This window comes from Lytechinus variegatus, chromosome 3 (genome assembly GCF_018143015.1).
Source record: "Lytechinus variegatus isolate NC3 chromosome 3, Lvar_3.0, whole genome shotgun sequence".
NCBI lineage: Eukaryota > Metazoa > Echinodermata > Echinoidea > Temnopleuroida > Toxopneustidae > Lytechinus > Lytechinus variegatus.
In genome coordinates, this window is record NC_054742.1 from 38,920,914 (window position 1) to 38,937,876 (window position 16,963).

General features: G+C 34.0%; 1 protein-coding gene across 12 annotated transcripts in view; it reads left to right on the plus strand.

The window, feature by feature from the left end:
• The first annotated feature begins 1,819 nt into the window (after nucleotides 1-1,819).
• LOC121410978 (voltage-dependent L-type calcium channel subunit alpha-1D-like) overlaps nucleotides 1,820-16,963 on the plus strand; it is a 142,071-nt gene continuing 126,927 nt past the window's right edge. For 4 of the 12 annotated variants that reach the window (XM_041603410.1, XM_041603403.1, XM_041603401.1 and 1 more), the window contains exons 1-2: nucleotides 1,827-2,283; nucleotides 7,525-7,945. In XM_041603410.1, the coding sequence (XP_041459344.1) occupies nucleotides 2,265-2,283; nucleotides 7,525-7,945 (440 nt within the window). In that variant the 5' untranslated portion in view covers nucleotides 1,827-2,264. Of the gene's footprint in view, nucleotides 2,284-7,524; nucleotides 7,946-16,963 lie in introns of all 12 variants that reach the window. The other 8 variants (XM_041603399.1, XM_041603400.1, XM_041603405.1 and 5 more) reach the window with 6 other exon arrangements.

The window sequence follows — 16,963 nt, forward strand, 5'->3', positions numbered from 1 at the left end:
TATTGAAATCGACTTGACTTCAGTGCTAACTTTCCGCCAAAATTTATACTACTACTCCTACTACTACTACTACTACTACTACTACTACTACTACTACTACTACTACTACTACTACTACTACTACTACTACTACTACTACTACTACTACTACTACTACTACTACTACTACTACTACTACTACTACTGCTGCTACTACTGCTACTACTACTACTACTACTACTACTACTACTACTACTACTACTACTACTACTACTACTACTACTACTACTACTACTACTACTACTACTACTACTACTACTACTACTACTACTACTACAACTACTACTACTACTACTACTACTACTACTACTACTACTACTACTACTACTACTACTACTACAACTACTACTACTACTACTACTACAACTACTACTACTACTACAACTTCTACCACTACCACTACTAATAATATACCGCATTTATATAGCACTCAATACATCGGAACGACGTCTCTAAGCGCTTTACAGATATATTATTACCCCGGTCATAGGATCCTCCATGCCCGCATACAATGTATGCACCTTCTCCATTCCCTGGGGAGCATTCCAACAAGAGTTCCAAGACTCAATCGCTATAGGCATACTACATACGCTTTCGCATCCATACCGGGTAACCATTTAACACATGGGTAATTTCAATAGTGGATAATCTTGAGGTATAGGCCTTATACCGAAATTCAATGTGATGTTTAATGCCCTTTCGTCCTTGGTGTTTTACACAAAGAGACAAAGGAAATCAACTGCTTTTTTTTATTATTGAACGACTCATCAGATCATACAGGTTCTATATTCAAGACTTAAAGCCAAACCGAAGGACCAAAGCGATGTCTTTGTTGCGTCCACGAAAAAAAGGAGACATGACTTCCCTGCTTTCTTGTCCGGCCAAATTAGGGAAAAATTATTCTATATTCCGTGCTTCATTAAAAAGTTCAGAATTTCCTCATGTTGGTACATAAAGGTCATGTAGATTGTTTATTTCATTCTCAATTTAAGTTCCAATTATATTAAACAATTAATTCGTGAACCATGATGGCGGTCGTAAGAAAAAAAAAATGATAATCATAAAACGAGTACAAAAATTTTTTTTTATGGGACGCACCATATCAGGCCTCGTATTCAATACACGAAAAATGATGAAAAACACGATTTTAAAAATAATTTCAGACAAATATTCTTCTAATAGCCCATGTGCCTACGTTCGCACAATGCTCTTGATTTGCTGCTATCTTGTAATTGATTTCAATCTCATAGTTTAATTTGATTTGTTTCATTTTGGGATGTTTCAAGTGTCTTTGACATAACGATTATTAAATATAAGTAAAATATTGTATAAAACTGGATGGAAGCAACATTACAAAATAATGTTGGTCCGAAAATATAGGCATTGTGAGCTAGCGGTATATAGAAATGCCAGTAAAACAATCGTTTGCCCCTTAAATTATCTTCCTAATTTGTTTTATAGATTATTTTTTCTTAAAATGTTTATTATTCAATGATGAAACGGATTAACTTGAAAAGAAATATATTAAATGTGGAATCAAAATACAGTAAATAAAAAAATAAAAAGTTCGCCATGACTGATTATGTTAATAATCATTAAATTAAGGCCTTCCTTCCTTATTGATTATGATCAATATTTCATACTGGTAAAAGTGGATGATTATATTTTTTCCATTCCCCGGACTATTAATGTTTCTACCGCCAATGCTGGTTATTTTCAATTATCATGTCGTGATGATAACGCTTCAAATAGTATTACGAGCATTGGGTTTTGCCAAAATAATTCATTAATGTCGCGTTTATACCGACGAGCAGACGACAGTCATTATATTATTTTTCTCAGGCCTTAATCCTCACAGCAGCGCGCGAAATGTGCAGAGGATAGAAAATTGCATGACGACGCCAAACGACGTATTCTTGTACAGCTTGCACGCAAGTGCCTGCTTCAGATGCTGCAGTGAGCTCGCTACCACCTAATAATTTCAAGGGGCGTCAACGGAGTTTCCTCCACCCGGCCGATCGCCCGTGCAGAAGCGACCGAGCAGACGCTCATTTTCTGTCATCGTGCCTCACTCGTCGGTTAAATTTATGTCATTTGGATGGAAAATCACCTTCTTTGGTCCATCGTGTATAGTTTTCTTAGACTAGACTTTTAATATGTAAATTGGATATATCCAGGACTTTCGCATCTTAGGAAGAGACGGTCATAAACTGGAAAACGCAACCATGCAACGCCAACGAACCGGTAAAAGCATTGTCCTCGTTAACGTTATCATTTTTGTAACCATTGTCTTCCGTCTAGACATAGACTTGCTTGCGCTGCAAAGAATGATGTGAGAAGCCTTGACCATAATGATGTCGTTAGTGACAGTGTGTTACTGTGAGGCGAGAGGCAACTGAGTTAATGTATTGGACGAGAAAATGGAAAGGAGTGAAATAAAAGTAAACGAATAAAGCATTTAAATGTAGATTTGGAATTAAGTCTCTTATACCAAGAATGGTGGTGATGATGATGACATGGATGATGATGAGGGTTGTAACCATGGCAGTGACAGGGCCCTGAGAACGATTTTTTTTTACTAGGGATGCAGAAGTAAATTTCACAAGCAAAAAAAAAGGGTTTCACCACAAAATCCCCAGAAATTCGACAAGCAAAAAAAAAAATAGTTTCCCTGCAAGATGTTCATTTTGGTTATATATCTACCATTATTAATCAACCCTACCAGATTTCTATGGAAAATAATGCACGCAGCTCCCCCAAGGAAAACTTGGGGGTGCTTCATCATCCCCAGCATCCCCGCTTCCCAGGGCTATGGGCAATGATGAAGATTTATGTTATGGAATATATTGAAGTTATCTATTATTGAAAATATTAAAATTAATAGAGATAAGATAAGATTTATTTTATTTATACACGGTTAAAAAGCCCAAACAGTTCAGACTGATTTCCATTGGGGCCGTGTCGAACATTGACAAAGTAAACATTTTAAAATCATTGTTTAACGAACAATATGGAATAGAATTAAGCATCAATTAAATATTACAAGGCAATCATTGAAACGTGAAGAGGAGGGGAGAAGAAAAAAAAAAGAAGAAGAAGAAGGGAAAAGTGAGAGGGAGAAGAAAAAGACAACAGAGAAGATAACAGAAGAAGAAAAGAAGAAGAAAAAGAATAATAATGATAGTAAGAAAAAGACGAAGAAATTATATACCGTTATCAAAAACATCAATAACTGACAACATGAAATATCTATCTGTAAATTGGAACAAAGCGGTGCATACATGGTAACAGTAAATATGTACATGGTAAAGTAAAATGTCAAAGTAAATACATGTTTCTATAATGGATAAATGGAGAGAGAAAACAATGTTTATTGAGTGAAAGTAGTGGTGACGATCATAGTATGCATTTACTGCTGGTAAAGAGGTATTAAAGTTATTTTGTATCATGGATTTTTTTCGCAAGCATCTATGTTGGAGGACAAACAATAAAGACCTGTTCATCAAACCATGATCAATTATTGTTTTTATGGTCTAATGCACAGGATTTCCATTGTTGTGTCCTCCTTTGTAACATTATGGGGGATCCCTTTATGATGATGTAGTTTACAAACTTGTCAAAATGCAAGTTATGTCATGAGGTCTTAGCATGATGTTGATGTTTATGTTGATGGTGAAGATGATGTTGTAGACTGAAAGGGGGGCAATAAGATCACTAGGTCTACTCATTAATTGCTTTGCTTTAAGAAAGAAACTTTAAGATAAAATTTAGGAAGATAATTTGAGAAAACATACATGTATGTATTGAGAGTAGTTGGGAGTAAACTAGGCTATTTGCTTTTGTTGTCTCTGTTTGCATATTATTCTTGTGTTTGGGGAGATGTCACTTTTCCCACTCAAAGTATGTAGTGGACATGATTTCAAATGCTATAAATGGTAGTCAAATGTATTCCAATTGCTTTATCATAACAGTATATTTCTTATGGATATACATGTAAAGAGAACCTAATGTCAAAGAGTCATTGTTCTGTTTGTTCTATTTCGATAAATTAAATTATCAAAACACTTTATTTGGAATCTACTAAACCTTGAGGTTACTGTATCAAGTGATAGATAGCAATGCATCAAACACGGTAGGGTATCATACTCTTCACTACCAACAACAACAACAACAACAACAACAAAGGGATCACCATTGTCTTTCTTAACCACCACCATCCCAATATTATAATTTGTTTTCATTGGTATAATAATAATAATAATAATAGGCATTTATATAGCGCCACCTATCTAGAAATATTCTATTCCGAGGCGCGTTGTTATTATTATTACCCCGGCTTTAGCTCGAGCTGCCTCTCAGCGCTCATGCATGCAAATGATATTGACTATCTCAAAATGAATCCCCTTTACTGCCTAAGAAACACAGTTTTCGAAGATTTTTTGCTACTAGGGAAAATATGTATTCAAAATGCAAGAATGAAATACTGAAAAATATTGATTTTAATAGGCGATTCTGCAGGACCATAGACGTTAAACTCAATTTTAAAAATCTTAAGTCATGTTTCTTCCGTTTCTGACATGAATGCAAACACTGACCTTTACTTTCCAGATCAATTCCAGGCTGATTTGGGACTCATGGGCCCGAATTCACAAAGGTGGTTTTGAAAACCCACGGTTGAATCCATGGTTTATGTAGATTTCCTGTATAAATTACGCTTAATTTAGCGCGTATCGGGCGCTTGTATTAAAAATTCCAGTGCTGATGCGCGCTTTTGTCACAGTGCGCCAAATTGAGGCCAGTTGCCGTGGTAATCTACGCTATTTTATTAATGAGTGACAAAAGCACTGTGACAAAAGTGCGCATCAGCATTGGACACTTTTTATACATGCGCTCGATACGCGCTAAATTAAGCGTAATTTATACAGGAAATCTGCATAAACCATGGATTCAACCAGGGGTTTTCAAAACCATCTTTGTGAATTCGGGCCATGGTTGGCAGGCGTTATAAAGAGGAAATATTTGTGATTCTATATACCATCCCAAATATGCTATCCCAGATTTCTTTTGTGTTTTCATTTTGATTTGTGATTCTAATTTGATTGAATGTACCCTTAGTAAAGCTGATAACTACCTGGACAAAAGAAGAGCTCTATTTTGTAGTGTATACAACATCATTTAGAATTAGATGGAAAAACCACTAATGAATTCATTATCCAATGGACAAAGCCTTAGATGCTTTGTGTTCCTATGAGCAGCTGCACTCATTCTGTTTAAACTATGAATCAGCAAATCATCTTGTTTGGGCATAACGCGAGGCAGTTTCCTTGGCATTTTGATTGTAAATGCTTAATTTTATTAAGAAATACTTATTTTTTGTATGTTGATACATGAACATTAACATAAATTAAAAAATATTGTATTCACCATTATACCAAAGTTTTGAATCTGGGAGATACATTTCAGTGTATGAACATACAAATGCCTGTTGCCTTTATCTGTCACTGTTTTTTTTCCATCTTGCTCAATTTTTTAAGATGTTGAATTTATGACTGGTGGTCGCTGTTTAAATTAGATTTAGGAAAAGGGTTATTTGTGGTCATATGATTACCAGGAATACCTGCGGTCTGATCATGAGAGTTCTGTATGTGATGGTTCAATTCAATGTGATGTACAGTTATAGAAAGCATTGATATATATATAATCAATACAACAAGCTCATTTAAATTTATTTGACCTTTGTTTTAAATCATGAAACAAAAAGCATTCCATTATGGAGTAAACACAATTGAAACAAGCTAACTTTAATGTCAGATTTTTTTTCTGTTCAGCTGAAATTTAGAATATCCCAGCTCATAAAACACATACCATATACATTGGAAAACAATATATTTTACAGAAACATCATTTGAACTAAATATCTGTTGGCTTAAAACCATTTTCAGAAGATCAAAATGCATAAAACAGACTTAAATAATGATTGGAATATCTCTTTACATGTATTTGTTTACTAAAAAAAAAAAAATTCAGACTTTTTCCAAGAAATGTTAACAAGAAATGAATACTTGTATGTTGAATACAATGCATGATAGAAAGGTGTGAATTTATTTTGTAAAGAGTAGTCGATGAATTATACCAAAAAAGAAAGAAAATAAAATTATAATGGATGGATAGCTGAGCTTGCAAGATCTGTGAAGTAATTACAAAAAATTTACTTGATTGATTGCAGCTTTTAAAGATGGATTAGAGTTTGGAATTTGCTCTCAAACTATCAATTGTTTTTAAGAAAACCAATTTGATCTATAAATGTGGACATGCTCTTTTGCACAGTGTCCTGCCACATGGATTAGTGCAATGCAACACTCATTTTTTTAAATACAGTGGCACAATATGAGGCTACATTACTTATCATCCTTTGATGGAACAAAGAATTAATAATAACAACACTGTGAGGGTGAATGCTTTAGGTTTTCATAATGAGTTGCTATCTAACAAAGATAATAAACATGTTGATCCTGTTTGAGTTGATGACCTTTAAAAGTAAGCACCTGGAAAATTTCAATATGGGATGCTCGCTAGTCACCTGTATCAAGAGACTTATTTATTGTATTGATATCGATTGTGAGGATAGCCATGATGCTATGAATAATGACGTGTAACATACTGTATGAAAGTTTACAAACAGTATTAACAAACCAATAGATTGTTGCATAACATGGTTTTGTTATCATATCACCAACTGGGAGGCATCAATTCTATAGCTATGCTTTACCTTTAAAGCTCCTCATTTGCCACCTTTCACTTCCTTTTCTACTAAACTTAAGATGTTAATTTTTCTCAATTTATACATTTATTGTTCAACATTTTTGTAATAACTGTAATTATGTTCTGTATGTTGATGCTAAATGATTTGATGTAAATATTGAAAATCAACACTCAACTGAATGTTTAGATCAAAATTGGAAACAATATCATTACAAAATAATGGTTCATTTATAAACCCTACATGATTTATTTGCTGTTTTAATGCAAGAAAAATATGAAATCCATGAATCAATTGCAGAAAAGAAAATCTTCCAGGCAGTGAATGAGCAACAGAAAAAATGTCAGCTTTCTGATTTATGCTTCAAGATTGCTTAGTGACGAGGTATTACTTTCACCTGTTGATATTTTAATTCTGGATAGAGAACAATTTTTTATTTTTGTTGATATGCTGAGCAAATATTAAAGCTTAAATGCTCATTTAATGCAAATTACATTCTATCTATCAGATTTGTGCAATTGATATTATTTAGGTAATTATAATCATTTGTATGTTTGTATGTTTTTTTATATAAAAAATATTAAATTTGAAAATGAGATTGAATCAGATAAAATTAAGATGTCTTTGAAATGTAGAAAATCACATTTGTTCTAGTTGATATATTTCCAATTTGATTTACACTCGCTACTTAATTCTCTCTAATTTCATGTTGTTCTTTTACACAGGTCCGTTCAATAATGCTGCTTCGGCAGGGACTGGCAGTAGCGGTACCTACGTTACTGGGACCGTTCCTCTGTCTCGCACTGGTCCTGAAACCAGGCCCCCAGCAGCTGCCGGCGGCGGAAGTACCACCCCAGCTGGTGCTGCTGCTGCAACAACTACCACAACCCCCAGCAACAACGCTGCAGATAAACCACCTGGTTCAGACCAGGACCAGACAGTGCCCCTCGCAGAACAGCCCCTCAGTAATGCTTGGGTTCAAGCCTTAGCTGCTGCCAATACTGTGAACAGCATGAATCGCAAACGGAACCAATATGGCAAGAAGAAGCAGCACATTGGGGTGCCCACGCGGCCCCCAAGGTCTCTCTTCTGTCTTACCTTAGACAATCCGATGCGAAGGATGTGTATCAGCATTGTGGAGTGGAAATATCCTTTTCAAAAAATTTTAATTTATGTAAAAGAAAGAAAGTACTAACCTTTCATTTTCAGCCCCTTGCTCACTGTAATTCTATTTCTAAGGTGCATGACAACAATAGATGAGTTTCCAAAAATTACAAGATCTGCTTGAATCCTTCAATAATTGCTGAATCATTTATTCTTTTAAAACATTTGGCTGTAATCTGAGCCAAAGGATGGAAGATCTACATGAGGAGAGCAAGCAACAAAGTAGCTGCATACCTTCACTTCCACTTGATGCATGTGTCAACTTTGGCTATAAAATGCACCCCATTATCTTCTTCAATCATCCATTGACCCATGATTATTATCCCTGTTTCTACAGGACCCTGTCATACAAAGAATTGTGATTGATCTACACTATTTAAATCCAGGGATAACATCTCGAATGCATGTCCCCTTTTGAATTATCCCCTTCAAACTATATGACAAATATGAATATTCAATGTTTTGGTTCATCATCATCATCATCATCGTCATCATCATCATCATCAACATCATCATCATCATCATCATCATCATCATCAGCAGCAGCATTCTTGTTTATAGAGAGATCCCTGCTGCGTTTTCATAGTTGAGCTTGATGGAATCGATCACACTCCTTTATAAGACGGGTCCCACCATAACATAGCTGCAACAAATCATTGTATTAATCAGAAATTAATTCTTTATGCTTTGCAATTTGAGATTAGCACTTGAAATGCGCCCCAGGGAGTCAATAAAGAGCAGAAATAGTGTGCTGGGAATCTAGAATCTAGTAACTGGGATAATGATGTCTTGTCCATCCCTTGACAAGAATCGAAATAAAGTACAATATATAAGTATTCCTGAATTCATAGATATCTTTAGTCAAAAGTCTGCAATGGTTCTCATTTTTACTTTGCTTTGTTTCTCTATAAATGCATTTAGTTCTTAAACTTAAAGAAAAGAAAAGCACACCACAGTTAGAGTAAAATAACACACCCAATTCTATAGGGTAGTACACATTTGTTATGAAGAAGCTGACATGTAAGAATGATAAAGATGCACACAAGTGAATGGCAAACAAATCCAAGCAAGCAACGTGCATTTCATTGGTTGAGATCTGACACTAAATCAATTTTATTGAGTTACATGATAGTAGTGTTCCAATATTAATACCCATGTTGATCCCAATATTTAGCGCCAGTAGTATTGATTTTCAGACATACATGTAACAACTCTTCTACATTTTTGAAAAAAAATCTGCACTCTTGGTCATTAAAATAAACAAAAATATGTTACCTTTTCATGTTTCACTTGATTTGAAAAAAAAAAATATAAGCCTTTTTAGTGGTGACATATGTGCTCAAATTCTTACTTTAAAGAGGTATGTCCTAAGACTACATTTTTGGAATGAATTCATAAAAAGTCTTTTCATTTCAACTTTTAACTCGCTGGGGATGAACGTCAATGCTCTACACATTTCCATATAAGGGTATATCCAGATTGTGTATCTTTTAGTCATATTTTATTATCCGCAGGTTATAGGGGGAAAACGACAGGTTAAGATCCTGAACTTTTCTTATGTCTTTCTTCTTCTTTCCCAATTATCAAATACCAGTGCAAGCTCTATAAGATTCCACTCATGATAGCATACAAGCTTTGTACACACATGTAATACAGTGTAGATGTATCAATATAGTTATCAGCGTAAACCCTTCCCCTTGCTCTCCTCCTATACCACACCAGTCAGCAGACATGGACTATGCTTGGTATTTACAGGCATTCCATGGTGTTAAGTTACTTCGTAGATCCTGCCTGCTGTTTCTCCACTTGTCCAAGGCACAACTTAGCCAGCTTTTATTGGCTTTTAATCTTTGTAATGCCTGAATTATAGCAACTCGATGCGCTGTGTTTGGCCTTTTAGATTTAAAGTGCATTGTGTATTGGACTGTACAGAATAACAGGGAAAATCTGGAGGGTGATTTCTTTTTTTCTTTTGGTGGAAGACATTATTGAAAATAATATTATAATATGGTAAGAATATTTTTGGGGAGTTTATACCTTACAGGAAACTATATGTTGAATCATTGCAAATGAAGTTTTTTTCAGATTTTAATCCATATTGCATTATTTTATGATTTTCCATGCAGTGTTTGTTAACTTTAAATGTACCTCAAGTTATTTTGTTTTTCAAAATTTTAAAGAGGTAATGGTTCATGTAGAGTCTGCAGAGAAAAATCTTTGTCAAATATTTAATTAATGTCTGGCTAATTTGGCAAATGAAAATCATGTATGTTGTATTTTGGTATTAATACAAACAGTTTCAGTGAAAACTATTCCTGTAGAAACAATTTTTTGTATATTCAACTAGCAGATAGGCCTTAAATATACAGTATTCTGCCTTCAGAAGTGTGAGATATTTTGTGTAATAAAACATCCTTGCTATACAACACATGTTTTTAGACACACATGAATAATTCGTGTAGGACATATTTCAAAACAATGTTTTACTTTTGAATTGTGTAATTATCATTGTTTTGAAAAAAGTGTATGTCCTATGAAAAGCATTTAGATGCAAAAACCACCGTCCTATTCATCTTTTTAGATAAGGACGTCATATGATTCTCTTCTGAAAACAGCTTGTCTCTGGGATAAGTACCTTCCCAATTCCAACTAGCATTTTCATAATTAAAAAAATCAATTAAGAGACAATACTACTCTGCATTTATCTATGCAATATTTTTTTGGCATGAAATCATTCTAAAGACACATTTTTTATGTCTTGACTAGTATACATGTGAAAGTATATTTTATGAAGATATTGCCAAAAAACACAATTTATTTTTTTAGGCCAGCAAGGGAGATGCAAATCCATTACCATGAATGTAAGAATTTATCTTTGCCTTTCAACCCACAAAGCAAATAAACCATGGAAGAAAATAAAAACTGTTAATTTGCCAATATAACACCAGGCCGTGTGCAACTGTTAATGAGTCCATGGGTATGACCAAATGAAATTGGTCAGAAAGTCGTCCATTGCTAATTACAGGCTTGACTCATACTACCATGCACACTCAATAGACTAGCTAGCTGCTTGGTAGGCATATATGTATTCTATGAATCGGTATTGATTGAGGATGTTGCGCATGTAGTGCGGTCTGCAAAGATAGAGCTGTGAACCCCATTGCCCATGAAATGAGCTTTTATCGATTGTCATTGCATATGTGCAAATTAAAGGGATCAACCCTTCAAAATTGGAATACAATTTTATGTATCTAGGGAATTCACTAATGAGGCATTGAGTCCATGTACATACTGCAGCTAGCTGTATCTGAGTCTGTTATTTTCATTTTAAACTTTCATTTTGAAATAAAAGCAAGGCAGATCATTACTTTATATTTATTTGTATTAACACATTTTAACATCTCTTGATGCATATGATTTTTTCATCTCTACAATAAGCCTAAAATTCTTTTCAGTTTTACAAAGTGTATGCAAGCTCATTTTTTTTACAAAGTGCACTCTCAGACATCATCACCACTTGTGTCAGATAAAGCATCATCAGTGACAATGGCAGATCTAGGATTAACAAGGGGGAAGGGGGATGGGCCTTTTTTATTAAAAATGTTCTGATAAGCATAACAAAATAAAGAGAAAAGAGTCAACTATCCAATTAGAATGTTCTAACAATTAAAAAAAGGGAAAGTGTCATGTTATTCATACCTTTTCATCACATGTGATAGATTGTATCAGTAACATGTCATTCATGCGCTATCAGCACTTGAGATAGATAACACATTTTATACTCATCATTGGCACTATTGTGACATATGATGCATCGCAATGCACCATTCCTATTGTCCATTGTGACGTATAAAAGGTCAGTGGCATAATGCGAATAGTAGCCTTTATACACATGACCCAAGCTTCTTTCCAAATATTTCCATTATTTTCAAATATTGAACCAGCAGGCTGAGTATTAAAGGATCACGTCTCTCATGTGTAATATTATGCAATAGAGAGATGCAGTGTGGCTTAGACCGAGATTTATAGTGATGATTTCTTGAGTATTATCGATGATGATGTACAGGGGCCCCTATGGGAGCCAAGTAGTGTCAACATCACATCCGTGCTCATCTATTAATGCTCTTGGTGTAAATAATTTCCTGTCGAATGGCACAAGGCTTCTCTTGGTTATTGAGCTGGAAGAACCTAATACACTCCTCTATGGGTCATGTGATGCCATCTATAGTCTTGGTTACAGACTGAGATAAACTTTATGCTGCTTATTGTCTGCATAAGGATCAAGATGTAAGTACAAATCTATATTATGTCTCTAAAGAATAAAAATGACTATGGCATTATAAAATGGATCATAATATGTATATGTAATAAAACATCAAATATCTTTAACCCTTACAATTAATGGATCTTATTAAACCCCATAGCATAGTAAATTAATCTGATTTTTTTTTATCTGGTATTCAATCATAAATGTATAAGCCAAATTGCATATGTGCCTTATAATGGAAGGGTGCTATTAAATTAAAGAGCAAACGCCAGCAGAAATAACAAAATAAAGCACGAGCATTTGATTTAAACTTGTTGCCTTCTTTATATGATTAGAGAGAGAGAGGAGAGAGGGAAATAACACACCAAGGAATTTGGGAGTGATTGTCCATTACCTCTTATACTTTGATTTTCTGATTTCTAATTTTGATTAGTGCATTACTTCAATGAAGATACTTGTAGATATGTTTATGAATTAGAGAGCTGTGTGCCAACCGAGGGCAACTTTTATTAAACCTGTTGTGTGTGTGGATTATTAAAAGGACTCTGTGTGTGTGTATGAAATGCGGTGTAGATGCATTGCATGCAGTCTCGTTCATTAAGCCATGCTCTCTTCTTACCAAGAACATTGTACTCTGGAACGTATTAAAAAAGAAGATACAGTTGCTAAGCAACCTCTTCCTGCCGCGTTCGAACTCTAGTCAGATTTATTGTGTGCAATATGCCAAGCTGTGCATGCATGAACCTGTATAATTACTTTCCTGGCTTTATAGGACAGAATTCCCTGGCAGACCACAGGTTTTCTAAGTGAACAGAATCATACTTTTCTTTCTCCAAATTAACACCACGTTGTATAGAGCACTATGTCTAGATTTATGTACAGTAGATTTGCAATGATTATATTTGATGACCATGTTTGAAAATCTGACGAGATTTAAAAGCAACTTATTTCTCTGCTTATTAACAATAAGTAGACACTCTAAATTCAGATGTTAATAGTTGCCAGCAGAATACTTGGCTTAAATTTGGTGAAAATTACAGATTTGATACCACCATCTAGATATTTAAAATTAGACCCTTTGAGAATTTGAACTAAATCATAAAGGATAAGAGTGTATACTACTATTACTACTACTACTACTACTACTACTACTACTACTACTACTACTACTACTACTACTACTACTACTACTACTACTACTACTACTTAATTCTCCTACTACTACTACTACTACTACTACTACTACTACTACTACTACTACTACTACTACTACTACTACTACTACTACTACTGTACTACTACTATACTACTACTACTACTACTACTACTACTACTACTACTACTACTACTACTACTACTACTACTACTACTACTTTTAGTGATTTAAAGTGCATCAATAAAAATTGAGATTTTTGGTAAATGACTAACTGAACATTACATTTTTAAAACTTGTTTTCACTAAAAGACTCGTTTTAATTTAAGAATATGATATGCATTATAGATTCTACAATTTGAAACCAATGTACATGCAGGCCTAGATATAGAAGACTTCTGTAGTTTGAAGTTGGAAGTTATGATGTACATGTTAGCACCCCGGATACACAGTATATGTCTAATAATATTGAGATACCATTTCTTTTCTGTACTCCATTGCTCTGCCAACGATAAAGTCATAGTTTTCTAAAGTTTGCTTTGTCCACTCTTCTGAAAGTTATGTTGATAATGAATACTTAGGCTAGATTGAGAAAGATTTCCTTTTTTTTAGATTAAAATTGTAATAGATTGTTCTGTCGTAAATTACCCTGCAATACAGCTGGATTGTATACTGTGCAATGACGAATTTTATGATATATGTAAAACAAAATCAATTTTGATGTCACTATATTGGTGGAATTTAAGCTTACTAATTATGCTAGTGGCGAGGATCTCAGATTTAATAAAAAGTTTTCTTTAAGATAGTGGTAATTCAGACATAAATGATCAAAGCCATTTTTTTTTTCAATTTTGTGATTTTGAAAATATTTTTCTTAGTTGGTACAATAATGGTTAAGAATTTTCTGTTTTTTTTTTTTAAATGTGGGTTAGGTAGATGTTCACCTTGTGCCTAAAGCTAATTTAGTATACATCACTTAGTTCTAAAGGTCGCTGTAATCTAGATAGCTCCCTTACAGGTAATAATGATAAAACACACTGAAAGTCATTGACGGAACATCAAAGTATTTTTTCCCCATTTATCTCTTTTGATGCAATTTATCATAATGTGCTTACATTATTCTATTCAAGGATTTAATGATTACAGCCCTGTTACGGTACTTTTGACTCTCATTCTTGTAAAATTGTATTTGGTAGAAAGATAAAGGAAAATTCATTAAACATGATGAAAATAATTGAGATGAGTGGCGAGAGCATCACTGGGCTTTATTTAGAACATAGAGTTAAATTGATGCAGTCTGAGAGGCAAAGATGAGTTTCTAAGTAGAAATGCATCCAGCATGTGTCACGTCAATACCTATGTGAGATACAGGATAGACATGTTGCTTGCAGTGATTTAGATCAAGGCTATTTTATACCACTAGGCCAAGCCAAGCCAGGCCAGTCTAGTTTCAAGGCATATCTTACCAGGTCATGCATGATGTATGGAGTATGGTAATATCATCTGGCTGGGACCGGCCTTTGTGGCTTAGGTCTGCTGCTCAAATTAAAACAGGAGGAGGGCTCAGGGTTACTGGGCCGGTCAAATAGCTCCTGTCACTCCTGCACTTTCTCACTCCTCAGATGGCTTGATCAAAGTAGTATACTTGAAAGCCAGCAGTTGTTTTCCTGCATATGAATTTCATGGATGGACTTTCTATTAAAAAGGGAATGAATTATAGCTGAAGATTTTTTTTTACCCAAGATTTTTTTATTGAAAAACAATTAATTTAGTGATCAATTCTGTAATTTGCAAAATGTTGTCTAGATCTGTATTCTTCAACTATGAGGGTACTCAAAGTTATCAAGCTTCAGGTTTGATAATACTGTTTGATAAAATTTGATCTTGGATAAGCACAGAACAAATCTAATATTTGAAATGTTTTCATTGATAGATTTTTTTGTCAACAAAATAACCCTTATTTGAATGTTTGCATAGAATGATTAATGACCTGTTGCATTATGATACATGTTTTGGGGTAATATTCTTGTGTATTTCAAAAAATCACTTTTGATTGATTTTTTTGCATAAAGAAATGAGGTGGATTCCCCTTTTGTGATGATACTTTCCACCTGGAGCATTGTTCCATGTTCGTTATACCCACTGACCGGAACATGATTGCTGCCAGGTTAAAACATGTTGTATCCTCTGTGTTTGACTACAAATATTGCTCCACTGACGTCGCTGTAGATATACGGACAACCTCAAACAACCCAACATGTAGATTCTAAACACAGTCGGTAATGTTGACATTATAATGGATGGAGTGACTTGGGTTGTGCAGTGACGCACACTTTTTCAAATGCATTTGGTCACATAAGATGGTTTTGTTGTGCTTCTTTAAGCTCACCGTGTGTGCCTAATTGTAGGGAGGTAAGAGAAAGAGAGCTTGAGGCTCAAGCGTGTGGGCATATGGCAATAGATAAAGATTTGTTGATCATCGCAGCAGACTCTGGTGCCAAGTGGAAAAGCACTGATAGTGTGACGCCAAGAAAAGCACGTAAACATATAACTCATTCTTGCTCGGGGATTTCCAAGTGTTGTCAATTGTCAATACACTTGAATGTCTGGTAGTGCAGAGTGAGTTATTAAGAATTTACTCATGTAAAGAAATAAGCAAAAACTTTAGATGAATAATGCTCCTACAAGATGCATTTAAATCAATACTCAAATATCTTTTGCTCGAAACTTTGTTTTTAATAATAAACGTATGAGTGCTATTGGTCCACAATTTTATATCACTATATGTTAGAAATTTCTTGCCATTTCATATTTTCAAATTCTGAACAATTTATTCATTCTCTAGTAGTTTATAGTAATGATTAAAAATTCTTGTGTGATTATGGTTACTATTGGCTTTTGTTCTTTCTTTTTCTAACTTTAGCATTAGTTCATTGAAAAGTAACTCTGAGTATTATTTGTTTACTGTCAGTTTTATTAAGCAAAATATAGATTTTTATATTACTTGTGTAATTGATATTATGATTATTTATCATGAAAAATACTGATATTAACATTGTGTGAAAAAAAATGGATTCTATGCTGTATGAATGACATCTTTTATTTGTAGCCTCTACATGTTTGTTTATACATGTACTATAGCTCATGTTTATTTTTCAAGAATTGAAGCTTGTGCAATATGAGTTTTCTTCAGTTTAATAGATATCTCTGATTGACCGTTTATTGTGTAGGAGCTGAGGGTATCAAAGTCCTAAATCTTTAAAAACTAAAAAACTGATGCACTCAATGTTTCTGCTTTCTTCTTTAGATATGAATACACTATTAATTTTCTTTTGTATATTTAAATTCATTGCATGTCTCTGTGGTTTAGAATATAAAAATATGAGACGGCTTGATTCGATTTCTAACCACACTATATCAAATTGGTATCTAGTTATACTAAGTAAATTTATATGATTGCTTTGATTTGTTTAATACATTTTAGATAGAATGTCTTGTTTAACTTGCAGTAAGTGTAAGGAGTTAAATAACTCTGCATGTAGCGTTTTTTTGTTTTAGTTGGTTGATAATTTATGATATG